Here is a 24,345-nt window from a genome sequence, read left to right on the forward strand (position 1 = left end):
TGTGTGTGTGTGTGTGTGTGTGTGTGTGTGTGTGTGTGTGTGTGTGTGTGTGTGTGTGTTCTTAAAGTTGGGTTGTGATGAGGGACAAGGAAGGTATGGATGGAGAAAACATCTGAACAGAGGCACACAGCATGCACTTCCTGGTATGGGTCAAAGGTTAGGCGCAACCATAACCAGGCTATTACATTTTTTATGTGACACAGTGAACCCTTTAAAAAAGGTGAGAATTTTCCATTCACAGAACAGCTAATTAGCAATAATATACAGTTGAAGTCGGAAGTTTACATACACTTAGGTTGGAGTAACTCCACAAATTTCTTGTTAACAAACTATAGTTTTGGCAAGTCGATTAGGACATCTACTTTGTGCATGGCACAAGTAATTTTTCCAACAATTGCTTACAGACATATATATATATTTCACTTATAATTCATTGTATCACAATTCCAGTGTGTCATAAGTTTACATACACTAAGTTGACTGTGCCCACACATTTTCTATAGGATTGAGGTCAGGGCTTTGTGATGGCCTCTCCAATACCTTGACTTTGTTGTCCTTAAGCCATTTTGCCACAACTTTGGAAGAATGTTAGGGGTCATTGTCCATTTGGAAGACCCATTTGCGACCAAGCTTTAACTTCCTGACTGATGTCTTGAGATGTTGCTTCAATATTTCCATTTCCACATAATTTTCCCACCTCATGATGCCATCTATTTTGTGAAGCACCCCCACAACATGATGCTGCCACCCCCGTGCTTCACGGTTGGGATGGTATTCTTCAGCTTCCAAGCCTCCCCCTTTTTCCTCCAAACATAATGATGGTCATTATGGCCAAACAGTTCTATTTTTGTTTCAGCAGACCAGAGGACATTTCTCCAAAAAGTAAGGTCTTTGTCCCCCATCTGCAGCAAACCGTAGTCTGGCTTTTTTTATGGCGGTTTTGGAGCAGTGGCTTCTTCCTTGCTGATTGGCTTTTCAGGTTATGTCGATATAGGACTCGCTTTACTGTGGATATAGATACTTTTGTACCTGTTTCCTCCAGCATCTTCACAAGGTCCTTTGCTGTGGTTCTGGGATTGATTTGCACTTTTCGTACAAAAGTACATTCATCTCTAGGAGACAGAACGCGTCTCCTTCCTGACCGGTATGACGGCTGCGTGGTCCCATGGTGTTTATACTTGCGTACTATTCTTTGTACAGATGCACGTGGTACCTTCAGGTGTTTGGAAATTGCTCCCAATGATGAACCAGACTTGTGGAGGTCTACAATTTATTCTGAGGTCTTGGCTGATTTCTTTTGATTATCCCCTGATGTCAAGCAAAGAGGCACTGAGTTTTAAGGTAGGCCTTGAAATACATCCACAGGTACGCCTCCAATTGACTCAAATTATGTCAATTAGCCTGTCAGAAGCTTCTAAAGCCATGACATCCTTCTCTGGAATTTTCCAAGCTGTTTAAAGGCACAGTCAACTTAATGTATGTAAACTTCTGACCCACTGGAATTGTGATACAGTGAATTATAAGTGAAATAATCTGTCTGTAAACAATTGTTGGGAAAATTACTTGTGTCATGCACAAAGTAGATGTCCTAACCGACTTGCCAAAACTATAGTTTGTTAACAAGAAATTTGTGGAGTGGTTGAAAAACGAGTTTAATTGACTCCAACCTAAGTGTATGTAAACTTCCGACTTCAACTGTATTTATAAAAAATATATATGGGGGATTGGAAATCATGCAGACAATTACATTGATAGAATCCACAATCTATTAGCAATATTAAAGATGTTCCACCCCCTAAAAAAATGTAAAATAAATAAAAAAACATCTTCAGAAATGTTCATTTTGATCAGCTTCCACAATTATTATAGTTTGTTGCATCATGATAAGAGTCTCCCTTGGTGCTGTTATCTGAATGACCCTCATCAGGTAAGAAATCAAAGAATCAGTACATCAGTAGATCCAGTCTGACTGTGTTGTCTGTTATAGTTTTGATGAGAGGGGCGGGCTGCTGTCTGCTGTCAGACCCAGCAATGTGTTATGGCCAGGCTATAGTAATTATGTGTGTGCTGGTGGGAGGGCCAGTCAGCAGGTAGTGTATTTGTAGCACATGGGAATGTGTGAAACTTACTCCTCAGCCTGAAGTGTCCCCATTTGTGCCACCAAATAGCTAGCTTTTTGCGTGGCAGTGACTGGTAAGAAGCTTCAGGAGGGTGGTCACGTGCTAGCAAGGCAGAGGTCCTGGGTTTGAGCCTTGGTGTGAGCTGAATCAGGAGGAAGCAGTCCTGGCTAAGTCCTTTAAATATACTAACTATAGCACTCATGCTAAGTCCTTTACTAATACTAACTATAGCACTAATGCTAAGTCCTTTACTTATACTAACTATAGAACTAATGCTAAGTCCTTTACTTATACTAACTATAGCACTAATGCTAAGTCCTTTACTTATACTAACTATAGCACTAATGCTAGGCCAGCCTGTTCTAATCACACAGCCAGGAGAGAGGTCTTTGACAAGCAGGACACCGCTGAATCAGAGAGCATCACACACATACACACACAAGCATGCACACACACCCACACAGTGTCAGAGTGAGGGCAATGTGTCTATGGGAAAGACAGTATGAAAGATGGAGCAGAAAGACAAACAGAGAAAGGGTGAGCAGAAGGCCAGAACACCACAGGCTGTGTGAGGAAGAAATACAGATACGTATCTTAATTTGATCATACCATTGCAGGAATTTTCCTGCCCAGCAGGAAATGCAAACTTGTAGTGTATTCAAGGTTTAAAAAGGCATATAACAGTTGTAATTTTCTCTTGAACATTTCAGTCTTGATTTGCCCTAATGAAAATTAAGATTAAGATTAAAATAACTTTATTGGTCAATTGCACACAAGGTCCAATCGAAATATTACTTCCGCGTTTAACCCACCCATCTGAAAGACACACACATATACACATACAGTTTTTTTGGATGGGTGCGGGGGGCTGCCACAATGGGCGCCTGGGGAGCTGTTGTTGTGGGGGGTTAAAAGGGAAAGGGGGATACCTAGTCAGTTGTCCAACTGAATGTAACTGAAATATGTCTTCCACATTTAACCCAACCCCTCTGAATCAGTTTGTAACGCCCTGGCCATAGAGAGGGGTTTTTGTTCTTTATTTTGGTTAGGCCAGGGTGTTACATTGGGTGGGCATTCTATGCTCATTTTCTATGTTGTCTGTTTCATTGATTTTGGCCGTGTGGCTTCCAATCGGGCACAGCTGTTGTTGGTTGTTGCTGATTGGGAGTCACACATAAATGCCTGTTTTTCCGTTGGGGTTTTGTGGGTAATTGTTTCTGTTTCATTTCGCACCTGACAGGACTGTTTTGGCTGTCGTTTTTTTTGTATCGTGTTCTTACGTTAATTAAATAACTATGATGAACACTAACTCCGCTGCGCCTTGGTCTACTCTCTCTCCCGACAGTCGTTACACAGTTAAGTGCCTTGCTCAAGGTTTCTGGCTCGCCTCTCTAACTGCAAGGCTACCTTACAGAAAATGTAAATTAAAACAACATAAGAATACATTTTCCTGCTGTGTGAAACTGGCTAAAATTAAGATATGGCATCTGTAGTGTTCTGTGTGTACATTTCTACAATGGGTTGGTCAAAACAAGCATTGTGATTGATTACCTGTACCTATGTTTGTCCTGTACAACCGTGGTCCTTCCACGGGTGCTGAAATTCATACTTTTAATGCAAACTTTTAACAAACACAACCAACTTTTTTCACATTTGTGTTGCTCAACTCAGCGTGACTGCACGTGTGCCAACTGAATCATAGTTTACGTACAAATTAGGAAAAAGTTGGTGGTTGTATTCAATAAAGGTTTGAATTAAAAGTATGAATTTCGGCACCCCGTGGATGGACCGTGGTTGTACAGAACAAAAAAATAAAATTTATCAAAACGCCACTCTGCCTCGATAGAAGAGAATGGAGTTGACCATTTCTCAGCTAGGAGTTCACCATTTCCCTCAGAACAGCCTCAGTTTGTCAGGGCATGGACTCTACAAGGTGTCAAAAGCATTCCAAAAGGATGCTGGCCCATGTTGACTCCAATGCTTCCCACAGTGTCAAGCTGGCTGGATGTCCTTTGGGTGGGGGACCATTCTTGATACACACGGGAAACTGTTGAGCATGAAAAACCCAGCAGCGTTATAGTTCTTGTCACAAACCAGTGTGCCTGGCACCTACTACCATACTCCATTCAAAGTCACTTAAATCTTTTGTCTTGTCCATTCACCCTTTGAAGCGTACAAAAAATACAAAAAACGTACATATAAAATCCATGTCTTAATTGTCTCATGCCTTAGAAATCCTTCTTTAATCAGTCTCCTCCCCTTCAGCTACACTGATTGAAGTGGATTTACAAGTGTGGGATCATAGCTTTCACCTGAATTCACCTGGTCAGTCTATGTCATGGACAGAGAAGATTTTCTTAATGTATACTCAGTGAATATTAGCAAGCTCCTGCAAGACACCCCAGCCTTCGACCTGCATCTCCAGCGGGTGGTCTCTGTAGTGTGTGGTACAGTCGGGAGCCAGTCGGAGTAAACACACGGTTCCATGCTGCGCCGACTGTGCAAGGTTTGTTGTGGAAATAAATAGTCTACATATTTTGATATTAGAGCTAAGACACTATATTACGCTTCTCAAATCTTGTTGCATCCAAAGTTACGAAGGCTCTCTCTCTCTCTCTCTCTCTCTCTCTCTCTCTCTCTCTCTCTCTCTCTCTCTCTCTCTCTCTCTCTCTCTCTCTCTCTCTCTCTCTGTCTGATGTCGGTACACAAAACTCATCCATCAGAAGCTTCTCTCTGAAAGCCAGAGAGATAATGACAATCAGCGGGCATAGAGTGGAGAGCTCCCTGAAGAGCTAGCCTACTGGACCCCTTCCCTGGACAGCAGGAAAAGATGGAACAACATCCTGACAGGGTCCGACTTCAAGAACCCATTAGATGCATACTTCAAAGGCCGCACAATGAACGGCTTAGGGCACATTAATGTTTACAACAAATAGTGGTTGATGGAAATAAATAAATCGTGTCAGTTTTATGATTACAATAATTCCCCGTTCTGTAAAATGGTCCGGCAGTAGGCTACAAGTGTTGGTGTTTCTGCTTGATGAGCATGATTATTGATGCGCTGAATTCAGCACGGCAGACAGCGCTATCACTGTCAGCAGCACTAGCACTGCCTGCCCATAGCAATGATGCAAATTGAATGAACGACCAGTAGGTTTGAATGATAACGACGCCAGTCGACCAGCTGGCTTGGCCTGCAACCATAGATTTGCGTCGAAACTATATTTTTGTGGAGGGATGAAATAGTAGCCTATGACTACATTTATCAAACTAGCGTTATTTATTTAATTGGTAAAGCAATTGTACACTCAAGGTTGTGCTCAGCTCCGCCTCGTGCTTACAACCGCAACACAGCCGTGCTAAAAAAGTCGTTTAGCACTCCCTCTTGTGTACAATTGCTTTAGTCAACATAAATACTACAGAACTGTATAGTATTGTATGCCGAATTCATTATGCTATACATACTATAGCATAAACAATATGCATTAGGCAACATATGCTAAATATAGTTCTGTAATGCATAATGTATACAGTATAGTAAACAAATAGTTTGCAACTAACAGTACATGTATATAGGGTACACCTACATACAGCACTGTACGATCTTTACCCTCCATTGACTCCCACAAACTTTAGGTTCTTCTTGGTTCCTCCTCTGTTCCCCTGCTTGTCAGCAGCATCGTTCTTCTTCATGATGGATTTCAGACCTAGAGAACAAGAGAGAGCGAGGCAGAGAAAGATCGAGAGAGAGAGAAAGATCGAGAGAGAGAGAGAGAGAGAGAGAGAGAGAGAGAGAGAGAGAGAGAGAGAGATGTCAGGCCTCTGGGAAATAGGGTAGTGTGTGCTTTCCATCTTCAGCACGTACAGGGTCTCTTCTGCACACACACACACACACACACACACACACACACACACACACACACACCATATGGATGCACTAATCACCTACTCTATATAAATCTGAAACAGATGTGCACTTTCTGCTGGGTCAAACAAGAAGATTCTAACAGCATCAAGGAGAATAACAACATGACATTATAACACCTGCTACAGTCACTACTCAGTAAAAAAGGGTACGGTTAGGGTACAGTATTGTTCCCTGGGTACAAAACGATCAAAATACACATAATGTAGGTGCACATATGATTTCTTATGGTACCTTTTAGGGTACATGTGAGCAGATAATGTAGTATAATATTTTGAATATAATGGTACAATCATTGGAGGCATGGCTTTCAGTTAGTTATTTTTGGCCACCTGTGAGTGGAAGGGTTTAAGTGGCCTATGGTGATGTTAATTAAAGTATGAGCATGTCCGCTGCCAGTTCTGAAGTCTTTATAAAGGCTCACATAAGAGCATGTGACAATAGAGAGTTGCAATTAATATTGTAGTGACCTTAACCGAACACTGAACAACCTTGCAAAGAGGTACAGACCACTTGGTGTAATGGCTAAGGTGTTGGCTTAACAGTCGCTGGACACAGGTTCCAGTCCTGGTTGGGATTACCACCTGAATGGTGGCAGGTACCCTAGTGGTTAAGAGTGTTGGGCCAGTAACTGAAAGGTTGCTGTGGGATATGAGTGAGTGTGTGAGTGGGATATGCCAAAATGTAAAAAACACATTTCCAGTGAAATAAGACGAATGTTAGCACCCACCTAATTATTATATAATTCGTTACATTGGTGTCAGAAGTGGGATGGCGGAGAGGCATGGGTTTTGACTAGATGGTTTACAGCTTATGTCAGAATTTACTTTTTGGAGCAGGTTCTGAGGAATTTACACAGCAGGTTAGGATAATTAACATTGCAAGAGAATTAGGTTAAGGTTAGGAAAAGGGTTAGAGTTGGCTAAAATGCAAACATGTTAAACTTTTGACATAAGATGTATACCATCTAGACATGACTAGAGGCTCATACGTATAAGGGACTTGGTATAGAGAATTTTTCTTTAAATGTAATCTTTATTTTTACTAGGCAAGCCAGTTAAGGACAAATTCTTATTTACAATGATGGCCTACCGGGAAATAGTGAGTTAACTGCCTTGTTCAGGGGCAGAACAACAGATTTTTACCTTGTCAGCTCGGGGATTTGATCCACCAATATCTAATGGTACAATGGACATACCTTACAGGGTAATGTTTGTTGAAATGGCATTTTTGCATCTACCTATTCAATTTTCAGATTTGTTGATATTTTGCTCCAACAGTAATATTCCAAAAAAAAAAAACGAATAAACATTAAAATGTCAAAAACTTGATGAAAATATATATTTTCTTCAGTTTATCAAACTACTGTCATAAACATTTGAATGATTTAAAAAAAAAAAATTACAATGTACATACATAAATATTTTCAAAGCTCACTACATTACATTACACATCATTTAAAAGCACTTTTCATAGAAAATGTTTCAAACTGGACTATATTTAGTCACTTATTTTGAAGAGATGGTAATAAGTAAATAAGCAGAGTGTCCTGTCCTTTGGTCTGATATGTGTGTTTGGAAACATGTGAATGCAAGACCAAGTCAAGCTTCACTGCTTAATCAAGACGGCGGGAAAGATATTTGGTATAAATCAAGAATCAGCCACCAACCCGTACACAAAAGCCATCCTCCTAGAAAGCATTTTACAGGTCAGTACTCATCCCCTTCACTCAAAACTCAGTTACAGTAGCAGCTGGACAAGGGGAAAGAGGCTGCTTCAAAATAAAATCAAAACAGATAGATATGGGGACTCATTTATTCCAACAGCCATTAGGCTGTATAATATCATAGTCTGTTGGTCCCTCGAGGAAACCGCAAATTGCACTTTCACTTTAAACGTGTAGCTATAGCACTTCGAATGAATTCTATTGTGTCTTCTCTGTGTTTTCATGTTTTATGTACCGTCTTTTTAAGCACATGACAAAATTAATTTCGCCCTGGTGGGATAATAGAGTTGATCTGGATCTGTTTGGTAGTCTAAATTCAGTGTACTTGTCTTTGACTGCCAATTTAAGCCAGACCTTTTCTCAAATGTCAATGACGCTCTCCAGAACAATCAATAGCTGAAGGCACAGCGCGGGGAGTGGGGGGGGGGGGTCACAATCAAAGGTCACGCTGTTGTGTATGCTCTCCCGACTGACATTCACATGAGCTACGGTATGTGTGATCTAGCTTCTGGGGCCAAAACACAACAAGGAGAAGAAGAGAGGTGAGAGGGGGAAGAAGGAGGGAACGGGAAGAAAGGGAGAGGGAGGGAGAGGGAGAAGAAACCGCATATTTGATCTGTTCTTGGAGGACATCCAACAACGTCATTTTGCCCTCACAATCAATAGCCCTCACAATCAATAGCCATCACAATCAATAGCCCTCACAATCAATAGCCCTCACAGTCAATAGCCATCACAATCAATAGCCCTCACAATCAATAGCCATCACAATCAATAGCCCTCACAATCAATAGCCCTCACAATCAATAGCCATCACAATCAATAGCCCTCACAATCAATAGCCATCACAATCAATAGCCCTCACAATCAATAGCCCTCACAATCAATAGCCATCACAATCAATAGCCCTCACAATCAATAGCCATCACAATCAATAGCCCTCACAGTCAATAGCCATCACAATCAATAGCCCTCACAATCAATTGCCCTCACAATCAATAGCCATCACAATCAATAGCGATCACAATTAATAGCCATCACAATCAACAGCCCTCACAATCAATAGCCATAACAATCAATAGCCATCACAATCAATAGCCCTCACAATCAATAGCCATCACAATCAACAGCCGTCACAATCAATTGCCATCACAATCAATAGCCATCACAATCAATAGCCATCCCAAACACATGGAGGCCCCTGGCCTATCAGAGTCAATGAAGGATTCCTGTGATCTGACACACTGTAGACAGAGACAGGCCATGGGCTCTTTGTGCCAAGACAGGAGACAGCTCAGTATCATGGAGATAAAGCTATCGGACCTGGGCCAGAGGCGTGATCTCATGGTAAACAACGCCTGAGCATGTTGGAAAAGAGGGTTTGAAAGTGTATCAGCATGTGACTGGGGAACGTCAGAATATCATCAAATCAAATTTCATTTGTCATGTGCTTCTTAAACCTCCGGCGTAGACTAACAGCGAAATGCTTACTTAGGCCCAGTCTGAGATGAAAGTGGGACATATATGTACAGCGGATTTGATTCCTGCCTGGAACACATATGTACTTACTATGTTAGCTACATTGATACTGTACAAAAACATTGACCTACCTTGTTGTTTGCTGGCAGCTGCCTTCTGTCCAGGGGAGTAGAAGGCAGACAGGGCACTGAGGGAGCTGACCAGCTGGCTCTGGATGGAGCTCATCTTAGACAGACCTGACTTCCCCGTTGCCTTCCCCGCTAAAGGCTTCCCTGCAACGGGCATACCCTGTCCTTCTGCAGGCTTCTGGGCACTCGGGCTGGTGGTCTCCTGCTTGTCTGGCTTGTCCTGGCTGCTACCTAGCTGGGCCCACTGCTCATTGATCAGCCCTGTGAGGCGCGTCACCACCTGGCCCAGGGCTGGGTTAGACTCCTGGCGAGGGGCCTGGGCCAACACTGGGTTGGACCCCCGACGAGAGTCCTGTGACTGGGGCTGGGCCTGCTCCAACTCCTTCTGTCCCATCTGGGTCTGGCTGGAAGAGGGAGTGGGTGCTACTTCTGGGCTCTCTGGGGCTGGAGATTCTATGACCGCACTTTCTGTGACCGTGCTCTCTGTAACTGTGGTCTTTACAAACTCACAGTCAGTTGCCAAATTCTCTATGACTGTACTCTCTGTGGTCGTACTCTGTGTAACAACGCTTTCAGTCAATGTAATTTGTTCAACGACAGTCTCCTCTACTACCACTACTTGTCTCTTTACCATACTTCCTGTGACTACATTCTCTGTGACCACGTTTTCTGGGACTACATTCGCTGTGACCCCATTCTCTTTGCCCACACTTTCTATAACCACAAAACGTACCGCACTCTCAGCGATCTCACCATCTTTAACCACACGGCGTGAGACTACACGCTCTGCTTCCACAATTTCTGTGACCGCACTTTCTATGGCTGCACTTACTATGGCCGCACTCTCAATCTCTATTTCTCTATGTGGGTTATAGCTTATCTCGAATCTGTCTCCCTCTGTCTCTGTCTGCTGATATGCACTCTGTGCTACCACTGTTTCTGTCACCTGGTCAACTGTACCCACTCTTTCTGTCTCTGTCCCCCTGTCCACACTGTTAGCCCTATGTCTCGCTGGTCTCACTGGACGTACAGGTGCTGTCTGTGTTTGTGTCTCTGTCACCTGGTCTACACGGACTCCCGCCTGTGTCTCTGTCACCTGGTTCACAGCATCCACTGTCTGTGTCTCTGTTCCCCGGTCCATACTGTTAGCCCTACGTCTCGCTGGTCTCACTGGACGTACAGGCGCTGTCTCTGTTGTCTGATCTACACTGACTACTGTCTGCGTCTCTGTCCCTGTCACCTGGTCCAAGCTGTCTCCAGGCGGTGTCTCTGTCACCTGGTCCACTGTATCCACTCTCTCTGTCTCTGTTCCCCGACCCACACTGTTAGCCCGCGGTCTGACTGGACATACGACTACCATCTCTGTCTCCGTCCCCTGGTCTTGAGTGTCAAGCCGCTCCGTCTCCGTCCCCTGTTCCACACCACCAGCCCCCTCTCCGGTTAAACAGACGACCATCCTTTCGGTATCGGTGCCCTGCTCCGCCATGTCCGCCCTCTCCGTCTCTGTCTCCCGACTCGCACTTCCCACTCTCTCTGTCTCGGTCTGCTGGTCCACACTGGTCCTCCTACCTGTCTGTCTCTCCCTGGACACCTCCTCCACTCCTCCTGTCCCTCCCACGCTCAGCTGCAGTATCCTCTCCTCCTTCACCCTGTTCTCCTCTACCTGTCGTTTCAGGAGACTGTTCGTTCTCTCCAGGTCTTCGCTAGCCTGACTTAGCTTAGCCTCTAGCGCTGCTAGCTTAGCCTGGAGCTGTTCGACACTGAGAAGGTCCTCCTCACCACTGACACGAACTCCCTCTATGACTTGCACAAACACTCTGCTGTCTAAAGGTTCTGGTGCTTTCGGTGTTGCAACGTTCTCCGGTTGCTCTGTTTGCCTTTCCTCTGTGTGCACTAATGGATTCACAAATACTTTTTGTCTATCTGGTCCCTCTGCTGTCTGTGCTTGTCTCTCTAGTTCCTGTGCTGTTAAAAGCTTATCTGGTTCTTCTTCTTGTGCAGTACTCTTTAAGGATTCCTGTTGCATTTCTGTCTCTGACACGGTGCTCTCTGCTCTCCCGGGATCCACTGCTACTTCAGCCCCCGGCGGCTGAGAGGCTGGCCCAGGATCAGTGCTTAGGGCTAGGGAGGGTGAGGCACTTTGTGGGTGGGCCAGAGGCTGGGCCTTGGTTTGGACCTGCAGTCTGAGGATTAGCTGCTCTCTCTCCACCCTCAGTGAGCAGATCTGGGACTTAAGCTCTGGGATGGTCCTCACCATGTCCTCCAGCTCTCTGACCCTCTTCAGGGCTGCGGTGATCTGCTGGTGCAGCCCCGACCGGTCCTGGGGAACAGCGCGGACCACGTTCTCAGATGAGCCGCTCTCCGTTCTTTCGTCCCCAGACTCAGAGGCCTTCCTGTGCGGGATGGTGACTGGCATGCTGGACGTCCGAAGGAGGTTTGGCCTCCCCAGGGGCTGTTCGCCTAACACCCAAGGCCCAGCACCTGCCTCCTCCCTGGGCCTGGCAGAGGCAAAGCTACTCCCCTGCACCCTGCTGTTCTGGCTATGACCCCCCGATGTGCCACTACCTCCATCACTGGGTCTAAAATCCAAGATCTGTTGGACATCAGTGATTCTGCCCCGAGGCTTGGGCCCTAGGGTGGAGGTGGAGGACCAGGTGTCCTTAGGTGCCGGCCTGGCTCCATGCCCAAGCAGGCTGAAGTTCCTGGGCAGGGTGCTGAACTTAGGAGGGCCCCTGGCCTTGCGCTGGATGTGCACCCTCTTGATGGTGTTGCCTTTCTCGATATCGTCCACATACTTGAGGAAATCAAGGTCCAGGTGGAAGCCGTAGGGGGTCTCTACGGAGTAGGGCAGCTGCTTCCTCTGACCCTCACCTCCACTCTCTCCTCCTGATCTAGGGTAGCCATTTGCTGCAACATGAAGAGAGAGTTTTTAGTATTCACAGTCATCCCCATGCATTCAGGGACATGCTGTACAGTACTGTCCGCCCTTGGGCAAAACATGTAGCTCATCCCGGAGGGGGCTGCGATTTTTTGGGGGGGCTTGCGCTGAAGACATCTATATTGGTCTACTAATACAGGACTCGTGAAAGCCCAGTGAACTACTTTTGTCAAAAAAAATGCAAACTAAATGTACTTGTGTGCTTACCAGCATTTGTAGCTTGAGTCTGATAATTATCCGTACAAAACAGTTCATCTGATAATACTTGTGGAATATAAAAATACTTGTTTGATATGTTTTCCAGTTTCTTGAAATAAAACTGAAACGGTCTATTCATTCATTTTCAGTAGACTCTCTTATGGAGAGTGAGTTACAGTAGTGAGGGCACACATTTTCTTACTTGTGGGTTTGATCCATGGGAATCAAACCCACAACCCTGTCATTGTAAGCACCATGCTCTACCAACTGAGCTTACATGGGACCCTGGTACAAACCCAGACGATCAGCCTACAATAGAGTAGGTAAATTTACATGAAGCGGTTTGTAAGGATGCTAAATTAATACTGCACATCATGTGGTTGTTTTCCATGTGATTTGATGTAAATGTTTGAGGACAGGGTTTTGTTCTTTCTGGATACCATGAGAATGACAATCACAGAAAAAGGGACAGGGCAACAACTCTTACAATTCCAACTACTGAATCCTGTAAAATACTGTTCTTTATTATACAACTCACTTTTTTGCCAAAGTGGAGAAGCTGAAAAAAAATGTCTATATCGGTCTGCTAATACTAGTAAATGCCCAGTGGACTATTTTTCAAGATTTTTCAAGGGGTGCTGCAGCACCCTCAGCACCCCTACTTCCCCAGCTATGGGTGAAATACAATGAGCTCCAAAAGTATTGGGACAGTGACACAGATTTGTTGTTTTGGCTCTGTACTGCAGCACTTTGGGGTTAAATTGCAGACTGTCAGCTTTCATTTGAGGGTGTTTTCACCCATATTGTGTGATCCGTTTAGTATTTACAATACTTTTTGTACATAGTCACCCCCAATTTTAGGGGACTAAAAGGATTGGGACAAATTCACTTATATGTGTATTAAAGTAGTAAAAAGTAAATTATTTGGTCCCATATTCCTAGCACGCAAAGACTACATTCAACTTTTTAACTGTATAAACTTGTTGGATGCATTTGCTGTTGTTTTGGTTGTATTTCAGATCATTTTCTGCCCAATATAAATGAATGGTAACTAATGTATTGTGTCATTTTGGAGTCAGGTTTATTGCAAATAAGAATAGAATATGTTTCTAAATACGTCTACATTAATGTGGATGCTACCATGATTCTGGATAATTCTGAATGAATCCTGAATAATGATAAGTGAGAAAGTAACAGACGCACAAATACCATACCACCACATGGAAAGATGAGATTGTCATGAACACAATGGTGACTTGTCTGAAGGTAACACATTACCAGAAAACAAAAGATTACTGTAACCTAGGCAGCCGATACAGTTGTGTCACCCGTGGACCAACTCTTACATAAAGCATCCTCCATTCAGGCTCAAAGGCATCAATTTCCCCCTTAACTGGCTTTAATTGCAAGGAAAATATGCGTACATTCTTTATTATTAAACATCATTTTCCACTATCTTTTTTTGTATTTTTTGGCCAACATCCTAAATTGTCCTTAAGGAGTAACGGTATGCTCCTTAAGAGTACATCTCGGGCTAGTCAAAGAGGATCGTTTCATATACCTAGCATTTTTATGATTGTCAGAGTAGAGCAAGCCACTATCTGGGTATGTATATTTGGTGGTCTAATGATTGTTGATGATTTATACTGGTTAAACCAAAAGGAACTGGCAGTTGTTGTTTATATTTGTACAGAATTCCCTGCTCGGTGACGTGGATGCGGGGGAGAGTATTCGTTGACAGGTGTGCCTTCGACCCATCTCTATAGCGTACGGGCAGGTTTCGAGGGTGCCTCCTTTCACTCTGGTTCCTTCACCAAGACAAAGCTGAGTAGTTGAGCAGGACAAACAACTCTCACAAACCATAACCAGTGTGTGTCATTGAAATGTAAAGTACTAACTTTTTTATCTCACAGAAGAGGATAAGAAGAGGACTCCCTCGTCATTGATTGTTTTGTAAAGGTGATATTGGTCGCTAGTGGCTGGGAAATACTAACGGCTCAGTCAAACAGCCATTTTGAGTCCACTGATCTGTTCTCTTTGGTACTTGTGGTGTTAATGGCCACGTTAATAAATGTTGTGCTTTTTGTGCATTGCCCATGTTATGCTAACTACAGTACTTGCTTTATTGCTAGGCTTCCTACTTCTGGTAGTTTTTTTTGTTTGCTTGCCATGCTATGTAGACATTGATAAATTTGCCTGCTATATCTTCATCCTACCATGCTGCATGCTATTGCACCCGCTTTCCGGTTAACTGCTGCTCTATTTATGCATAACGTTACCCGTTTATATGCTTATTTCATTTGCATATTGTCAACGGTTAACAGACAATTGAATTATGTATATTCATTGCTGTTATTGCCCATTATTATTTGCACCATGGTCTACTTTTAGATAAACCTTATTCCATACAATGCCTACCAAATCTCAATTCAATACAAGTCTCATGTCAACGACTGTAAATCATTCCCTGCCATGTATCATCTCATTACCTGAATCTATAATGACTCCTAGACTGAACTACATCTCTGCCTCCAGCTGCTCTTTAACTGGAGTCCCACAGTAGATGGACATCACCATAGCACTCTTCTAAACAGTTACACTGCATTTACATAGACAATAGATTTTACAATCTTGTAACTGAAGAATATTGGGAAAGTTTTGGGCAGCTTTATTAGGGGAGGACATGCAGGAAATGTATTAAGGCAGGTGTGTGTGTGTGTGTGTGTGTGTGTGTGTGTGTGTGTGTGTGTGTGTGTGTGTGTGTGTAACCATTTTGTGACATGCTGTCTTGAAGAAATGTTTGGGATGTGGTCAATTGTTCTGAATGGTGTGTGTTGAGTTTGACCAGTGCACTTATTTATGTGGGAATATTCAATATGTTCATTATGTAAAGCCATTACAATGTACTTTTGTTTTCAATGGGTTTGTTTGGAGAGGCTTTGCTGGTTTGAGGTCCAGCCAGTTATTGGCAGCACCCTCCAAAAAGGGGACTGTCTTTAAAGTCCATTTGTATTTCTAAAATCTATTGTCTATGTAAATGCAGTGTAACTGTTATTTTCTACCATCAGAAGTACGGTATTGCTTGTCACTTTTTGGTAATCTGTCAAAGTTGGTCAGCTGAATCTCTGTGAAAGCACTATTTCAGAAGGCTATCTAGTGGAAGTAGCATCCAAGTCATTTTGATGTACTCTTGTTAATGTGTTACTCATGTGTCAAACACGCCAACCTAATCCTCCAATCTAAGCGTTAATGAACTTTGCTTGTTCTTTTATATCTGCCTCTGTACTGCTTCCCTTTAATGGGCCTAGAACCTGTCTAACGTTTCGATGTTATAGTTGTAATAAAACATATATATTTCCACTGAGGTGTTGTCTGTTGCATTGCTCAGAACTTTTGGTTCAACTCAATAGGTGGCCTGTTACGAATCTTCCTTAAGTTCTGGTTGAGGTGTTCCCCTCATTAAACATTAACTGGGGTATGTTATACTAGTTATGTGCACGAAAACACTAGTGTATACTACAGTAAATCTGCAAAAAATAACTATGGTATACTACAGTATTTAGACCATAGTATACTGTTGTCACGTCCTGACCAGTAAAAGGGGTTAATTGTCATTGTAGTTTGGTCAGGGCGTGGCAGGGGGTGTTTGTTTTGTGTGTCTCGGGGTTTTTGATTTATGTTCTATATTTTCTATTTCTATGTTTATTCTAGTTTTGTATTTCTATGTTGTGTTTTTCAATGACCTCCAATTAGAGGCAGCTGGTTGTCGTTGTGTCTAATTGGAGGCCATATTTAAGTGTGTTCGTTTTTCACTTGTGTTTGTGGGTGGTTGTTTCCAGTATAGTCTGTGCACCTTACTGGACTGTTTTCGTCGTCTGTTTATTTTGTGATTAAGTGTTTTCTTAAATAAATAAGAAGATGAGCACTTTACCCGCTGCGTTTTGGTCCACTCCTTACGACGCCTGTGACAACTGTATTATTTTCAAGTGAGTTAGCTGTAAATGTATAACAGGTTTGATGTTTGAACTAGGACCACAATGGAAATAAATGGTACACTTTTTTTAGTGTTATTCTTCACAAATGTCTAAATGCATTACATCAACATTTATGGTATTTTTAAATAGTCAAAATCAATTAAGGGTATACTAGTGTGGAGTATAGTATACTACAAAATTCTATAGTAAACACTACACGATTGAGGGGGAACCTCAGAGAAAATCCACGGCATGAGCTCCCCAAGGACAGCAAGTTCAAATCAAAACGGGATCGACAAAGCTAACTAGTAGTCTAATCGATCACAAACACTACGTGATCGAGGGATACTACAGTGTGTAGTATTCTACACAGTATACAAAATAATTATTCCAAAGACTGGCAGATGGCGATATTGTCGTTTCATCTTACTGTCCAAAATATGCTTAATTTGAAACACCATTTCCCACCACCATACTAGTGTCTAATGCAACTTCCTGATGTTGCGCCCCATGTTCAGCCAGAGGTAAACAACAGACTGCTGCAACCTGATTGGCTGAACGTGATACACAACCCCCGGGGCTAGCATTCCTAGGAATTAGCGACTCTAGCATGGTGGCTGATTTTCAGCCTGAATGGACAATGTATTAGGAATGAACTGATCCACGGGTGATACGAGTGTATTGCCGGCAGCATACACTGCTTCTGGACGGTAAGATGTTGTGTTGTCACGATACCAGATTTTTGATTTGGATACCAATACCAGGTTTAGGATCAAGATACTCAATACCAAAACGATACTCATATTCTGAAACAATACTCATATACTGAAACGATACTCATATACTGAAACAATACTCATATACTGAAACGATACTCATATACTGAAACGATACTCATATACTGAAACGATACTCATATACTGAAACGATACTCATATACTGAAACGATACTCATATACTGAAACGATACTCATAAACTGAAACGATACTCATATACTGAAACGATACTCATATACTGAAACGATACTCATATACTGAAACGATACTCATATCACAGAATAACCACCGAGTTTTTTTTTTTTAAACATTGAACAATGTTAACTGGTAGAACAAATACAATGTTTTCTATTCTATAATCAATTTCTTAACACCATACTAAATCAGAATACCTCCAATTTTCCATACGCAAAACCATAGTGGAAGTATGTACAAATAATTGTACAAATACATCTAAACTGTTTCTAAAATGTAATTTGATACATATCAGGGTTAATTTGCTAATCTATGGCCATAATATTGTCAAATGACATTAGACCTCTAATTCATTACAGCTAACTCATTTCATTTATTAAATTAATAGTTTGAAGCTCATTTCTGAAGCTTCTATATTGCAGTCTAAACACCATAAAAATACAATAGAATTTACACAGCATTCAATGATTCCAAGAGTGCATTCACTTCCCAGGATGCCCAGGGCTGCTGGCGGGCACTAGTGGCTACTGCTAGCAAGCCCAGACAAATGTGAACTATTGCTGTCAAGTTAAGTGCATTTCACATGACTTTTGGTTTGTGTAATCATATACCAAACAGAAGTCTAATCTATGGATTTTACATGAATGTCAGGGGTGTAGCCAGGGGTGCAGCCATGGGTGGGCCTTGGAGGGCCTAAGCCAACCCACTGGGGAGCTAGGACCTGGCAATCAGTATTATTTTCCCCCACAAAAGGGCTTTAATACAGACAGAAATACTCCTCAGCAAACATTTGCTTAGTTTTTTTGGTGCGCTGGCTCTCGTCTGATCTGTAATCAAAGTTTTCCCATAGTTCACTTCTGGAGCCAGTTTTGTCAAGCTGCGGGCGTGGTGGTATGTTTTCGTTAGAAGCCATGCTGTCGGCATTTTCTATGCTCTTGCTTGCGTCTCAAAAGTGTCCTGCGCTGTGTCCGTCGATCGTGTAGTAAGCACTACACGATCGAGGGATACTACAGTTCACTACAGCAGCACACCACCCTGCATCCCACTGCTGGCTTGACTCTGAAGCTAAGCAGGGTTGGTTCTAGTTGGTCCCTGGAGGGGTGACCAGATGCTACTGGGAGTGGTGTTGGAGGGCCAGTAGGAGCACTCTTTCCTCTGGTCCCCCAAAAATATCTTAATGCCCTAGGGCGGTGATTGGGGACATTGCCCTTTGTAAGGCGCTGTCTTTTGGATGTTAAACAGGTGTTCTGACTCTTTGTGGTCACTGAAGATCCCACGGTACTTATCGTAGAGTAGGGGGGTTAACCCTGGTGTCCTGGCTAAATTCCCAATCTGGCCATCATACCATCATGACCACCTAATCATCCCCAGCTTCCAAATGGCTCATTCATCCTCTCCCCTGTAACTATTCTCCAGGTTGAGAATGTGTTCTCAGTCAACTTACCTGGATAAATAAAAACGGCAGAATTCTATGGTAATCTGGTATTGTTATGTGGGTTTACATACCACTTTTCTTGTCCATCGCTGTAGTAGTTCAGGGTCATGGACTTACTTCTCTCTAGTCAGAGTTGGCAACCTGGAAATGAGAATTGAAGTCTGTGAGCCACTGAAATAACACTGAATATCAACACTGGCCAACTGGTTTTAATACAACCTCTGTTTTGTATTAAACATATTTGTGTTTGAAAGACATAAGAACGTAGCATAGCCTGTGAAATGACTGTTTCTCATTGTGTTCTACCAGTGACCCGTGATAACTATTTGTTGGTAATGACAACCTCTCCCCTGTGTTATTGTCTAACAGAGAGGGAGAGATCCTCGGTGGCCGTATAAAATCACCACAACACTTACAGGGGCTACAGTTTCATCCAACTAAGTAGGAAAATGTTCCATCTGGGTGCCATTTTGTGTTGTTTGTTCCAGTTGGAGCTGCCAAGAAACCGGAGCCCCTGTTTTTTACAAGGGCTTTGGGTGAGGCAACAAGGATGGGAAAACAACTGAGATTTCAAAACTTTTAGAGGCTTATTAAGCAAAGATTTTAAATGTAATATCCAATAATACGAATAACCCACAGCCAGGGCTAGAAAGTTCCCACAGCCTTAAGTGTGCTTTCCATATTGAACCTATTTTAAATAGCTACATTAACTCGACAGCAAAATATAAATGCCAAAGCAATTTAGCAAATAGGCACACATTCACACAATTGCCATGCAAATTTGTTCCGGTTACAAAATATCTGCTACTTAGGAGGACGCAGTTACTAGCCGGGAGCATTGATTTAATGAGAGTTTGAGTGTGGACTTGAACCCGGCAGGCAGGAATCAATTTCAGTGCAATATAAACTACTGTTAGATAAAGGAAAACATGGACGCTACCTGTATCTATCCTTATGATTGCTTTGTCATTTTAAATGTGTTATCATGGAAAACTGTAGGTCCTAAAGCACTTTCGTTGTCATCTCTTAGTCCTTTTTCTACCATCACAAATCCCTTAATCATTCACAAACACTTTTGAAGCCTAAGTCTATGAACAAATTGCAAGTGGTAGTCTTCCCTTTGCACATTCTGCTTTGATGACTGTGGAGAGAACAGAGGAAGCATATTTTTGCCCGGCAACAAATGTCCTGTATCGGTAAGAAGTACACACTGGGACGATGGTGCTGGGCAAAGACTGTGTGCTTAGATTAGAGGTAGGCTGTTTACCATCAGAGTATATCACAGGAATACACTACAGCAAACAGGCGGCAAGGCCATCAATCAAAATGACAGCCAAATCCACACAGGAACCTGATCATGTATCCATAACAACCAGCTGGAGCACTCCATAAATAATCCCCAAACACTGACAACAAAGCAATGTGTGATCGAGTGCAGATGTGTTTCTATCCACCGGTGTCTCTATCTTGTACAGTCATGGCTTTATCCCTGATCAGGTTCCTGTGTGGATTTGGCTGTCATTTCAATTGATGGCCTTGCCGTCCAACGCGGTGCCTGTGAGCTGTAGTGTATTCCTGTGATATACTCTGGGGACGGCAGGGTAGCCTAGTGGTTAGAGCGTTGGGCTAGTAACCGTAAAGGTTGCAAGTTTGAATCCCCGAGCTGACAAGGCACAAATCTGTCGTTCTGCCCCTGAACAAGGCACTGTTTCTAGGCTGTCGTTGAAAATAAGAATTTGTTCTTAACTGACTTGCCTAGTTAGATAAAGGTAAAACAAAAAAATGTAAATCCCCATCTATCCACACCAGTTCAGCTGTGAGACAGAGACTTGCGGGGAGTGAGTTGTGACACATTGCAAGACTGTCATCTGAAACACGGGATTCGACTGACAGTGTCTCCCCTACCACACAGATGATGTCGGGATGTCGCCATGGGAGCAGGGGCATCCCTGTCCCTGACACTCCAAATCCTTAATGTGACGGCGGGGCAATCCGCTTTCTGCTCGCTGACCTTGAGGCCTAAATGGCTCATTTGCGAGCGGAAGAATGCCGTTGATAATCGCTGAGTAAAGCGTGAGGCTTCGGACCCTACAGGCAATTACACACAGATCCTTACTAAAAACACAGGGACAGAAATTAAATAGAGGGGGGTGGGGGAGAGAGAGAGAGAGACAAGAAAGGGAGAGGAAGGACAGCGGTATAAGGGTGGAGAACGAGTAATACGGACAAAGAGAAACCGAGGGAAGATGAGAAACAGAGGCTGGCCAGACCTGGACGAAGATACTTAGCGAGTCTCTCTCTCCAGCTGAACTTCCACCAACCTCTATTTTGAGGAATCTAAGAGGCTTTAATGGTGACAGTAAAGTCACTTTACAGGTGCCCCTCTCTAACGAGGGCCTTTGAGCTAAGTGAGAGCAGCTCGCTGTGACGTGACGTAAATGCGCATCACTGCTGGGTGACACGTAGAACATCACTTCAATATGCTCACAGGCAGGCACAGAGGAAACTGGGCCAGAGTGGGGGGGGGGGACCCATCACCTCACAACAGTAAATAAGACTAACAAGGTCACAAGTACCGGACAGGTTGACGTCTGTTTCCGTGGGCTAAAAGTCAAAACCACACACTTATTTCCATAACGCTCAACGGGATGAGTGATCTCCAATCTACAAGCGCCGTGTTTTAAAACAAGTGAAGCGTGACTGGGGCCGATGATATGAAGACCGACATTGCGTTATAATAACGCCTGGCCGGAAACGATGGATATTACGTCGCCACGGCAGATACAGTAAATAACTTCCTACTGACAGCCTTTTAATAAATGCCAGCTGATCCCGCAAACCACAGGGGGGCCGAAGCCTTAATTGAACGTCATGGGTCGTTATGAGTCCCTTTGCAACGCCGTAGATTGAATTACATTAATACGATAGCACACGCCAGAGAGGAAGAGACGAGATGGGGAAATTAGATGGGAGAGACTGGAGTCTAGAGGTGGGTGAGAGAGAATGAGGGAGAGGACAGCTGCGCCATCATATCCCTAAACAAACAGCAAGCGATTGCAAACGGCAGCAGAACGAATGGCTGAGCGAGACAACAAAAACAACACCTGGGAGTTTCTCACCGGTTGGTACCAGGTGCACAGCTCTAGAACGTCTTTGATCAGCTCCCTCACATGTCCACTATCTGTGTTTACCTCGACTTAACCCTGAGAAAGTGGACATATAGCTGGTCACCCCCAAAACACACACACACACACATGTACACACAGTACACACACACACACATCCAGGAGTCAGGGGGTCTTTACTCAACATTTGTCATTGGAACGTTCTCGTTGCTTGTTGTTAGGAATCGTCTGCAACTAAAGCAGGAAATAGAGGGTTGGGCATGTGGACAGCCCAATTAATTTCCTCTAATAAGCTGCCAGAGCTGGAGTTCTCCCTCCAGATGACACAACACAGAACACATCGACTCCACAGAGAGACCAGACACAATCTCCAACTCTCTGTCTGGAATGGAGCAATACATTATACGGGGGGTGTGTGTGTGTGTGTGTGTGTGTGTGTGTGTGTGTGTGTGTGTGTGTGTGTGTGTGTGTGTGTGTGTGTGTGTGTGTGTGTGTGTGTGTGTGTGTGTGTGTGTGTTGTGCGAGACCAGCCGCCCGCTTTCATTAGAGATAAAGAACAACACAAACATCAATTATTTATTCACCCGATCCCCATGGCTACCCTATCCCAGCCTAGCAGACTTAGCATAATGGCTAACCCTTAGTGTCCCTCCCCATCAGAGGGTAATGGGGGTTTCTGAGGGAAAAGCTACCACTAATTAGCGCGCCGCGGGGCTAGCCCTACAGGATGTGTGACATCGTCGGCATGTTAGAGCTGGCTTCCTAGGCAAAGAGATGAGGGGGAGAGGATGGAGGGAACGGGGGAGGAAGAGAGAGAGAAGGAAAGAGGGGAAGATACTGCTGTCAGGAGAGACGATGAAGTTGGGTTGTGTGGAGAGAAAAGAGACAGAATCAAAATTGTATTTGGCACATGCTTCGTAAACAACAGCGAAATGCTTACTTACAGATCCTTTTACAATAATGCGGAGAGAACGGTAAAGAAGGTTAGAGAGGGATGGAGAGGGATGGAGGAAGGGGTGGGCACATGTCACATTAGACCGGAACAATTACAGCACTGTCAAATTATATCAGATCCCCTGCACTCCCTTCTGCACATAAAAAGCAACACACACATGAATGCACGCGTCGCATTTACAAACAGAAGCAAACACAAGCCTTCACGTACGCACAAACACATGTTCAAGCACACAGACGTGCACACACGCAGACCACATGCCACACACACACACACACACACACACACACACACACACACACACACACACACACACACACACACACACACACACACACACACACACACACACACACACACACACACACACACACACACACACACACACACACACACACACACACACACACACTCCTGGTAGTAAAAGTCTGCATGGTAACAGTCAGCAGCACTGATGTAGTGTGGGGCAGAGCAGGCAACCCCATTTGAATAAGGAGGGAGTCAACACTCTCTAAATCCACACACTATTGATTGTATTACTGTGACAGCTACAGAGCCTTGTTTCCGCACACACACTTACACCTACATGCACACACACACATATACCCACAAACATTGGTGCACACTCTCATACGCATACACAAATGCAGGGAAATTAGTTGGCTGGTTACCAGTAAGGGTAAACCGACTGCATGTTCATTTCTCTCCGTTTGTGGATCAGTGTATGCGAGCTCAGCCCAGAAACATGAGCTCAGAGGCTGCTTGTTCCTCCTGCAATGCAGCAGCAGCAACGGCTAACAGGAACAGCAGAAACACACTAAAACGAGCCACCCCTCTCTGCTATCGTAGCAGCCTGGCTTGATGCACAGCAGACCGGAAACACACGCTTACAGGCGATCCCTCGCACACACGGGCATGTGGAAGAGTCACACACTCCACAGCCTGACACGCACACCTCTCACCTGCGCTGCTCCGAGCATCGCGTCCCCGCGTACCCCGCAGAGAGAGAGGGAGAAGTGGAAGGGGGTGGAGGAACAAGGGTACAGATAAAAAGGAAGGAGAGAGGGGGACTGAGAGCGTACATAGAGTGGAGATGAGAGAGAGAGAAATCGACAGGACGTCAAAAAGGAGAGAGGGAGAAAATAGACAGAAACAGAGATAAAAGGAGGTGAGTCACAGGGAATAACGGAGAGTGAGGGGATTCCTCTCACCTGCTGTGCAGCCAGCTCCTCTCCTCTGTTCCTCTCTTCCTCAACTCCTTTCCTCTCTGCCGTCTGTACATACTACCGCTGCCTTCCCTCCCTCCCTCTCAACTTCAACACAACACCCCCCCCACCCCCCCCCCCACCCCCCCAAAAAAAAGAAGTGAG

General features: G+C 43.9%; 1 protein-coding gene across 4 annotated transcripts in view; it reads right to left on the minus strand.

Moving 5' to 3' along the window:
* The window catches only part of LOC106584025 (uncharacterized), a 100,975-nt gene that overhangs the window by 15,394 nt on the left and 61,236 nt on the right, over window positions 1–24,345 (minus strand). For 3 of the 4 annotated variants that reach the window (XM_014168796.3, XM_014168797.3, XM_014168794.3), the window contains exons 2-4: window positions 18,967–19,036; window positions 9,382–12,285; window positions 5,731–5,827 (exon numbers count right to left, since the gene is read on the minus strand). In XM_014168796.3, the coding sequence (XP_014024271.3) occupies window positions 5,731–5,827; window positions 9,382–12,285; window positions 18,967–18,982 (3,017 nt within the window). In that variant the 5' untranslated portion in view covers window positions 18,983–19,036. Of the gene's footprint in view, window positions 1–5,730; window positions 5,828–9,381; window positions 12,286–18,966; window positions 19,037–24,186; window positions 24,311–24,345 lie in introns of those variants that run through there. The other variant, XM_014168795.3, reaches the window with a different exon arrangement.

The sequence above is a fragment of the Salmo salar genome, chromosome 23 (assembly GCF_965601325.2).
Source record: "Salmo salar chromosome 23, fSalSal1, whole genome shotgun sequence".
NCBI classification, from domain to species: Eukaryota; Metazoa; Chordata; class Actinopteri; order Salmoniformes; family Salmonidae; genus Salmo; species Salmo salar.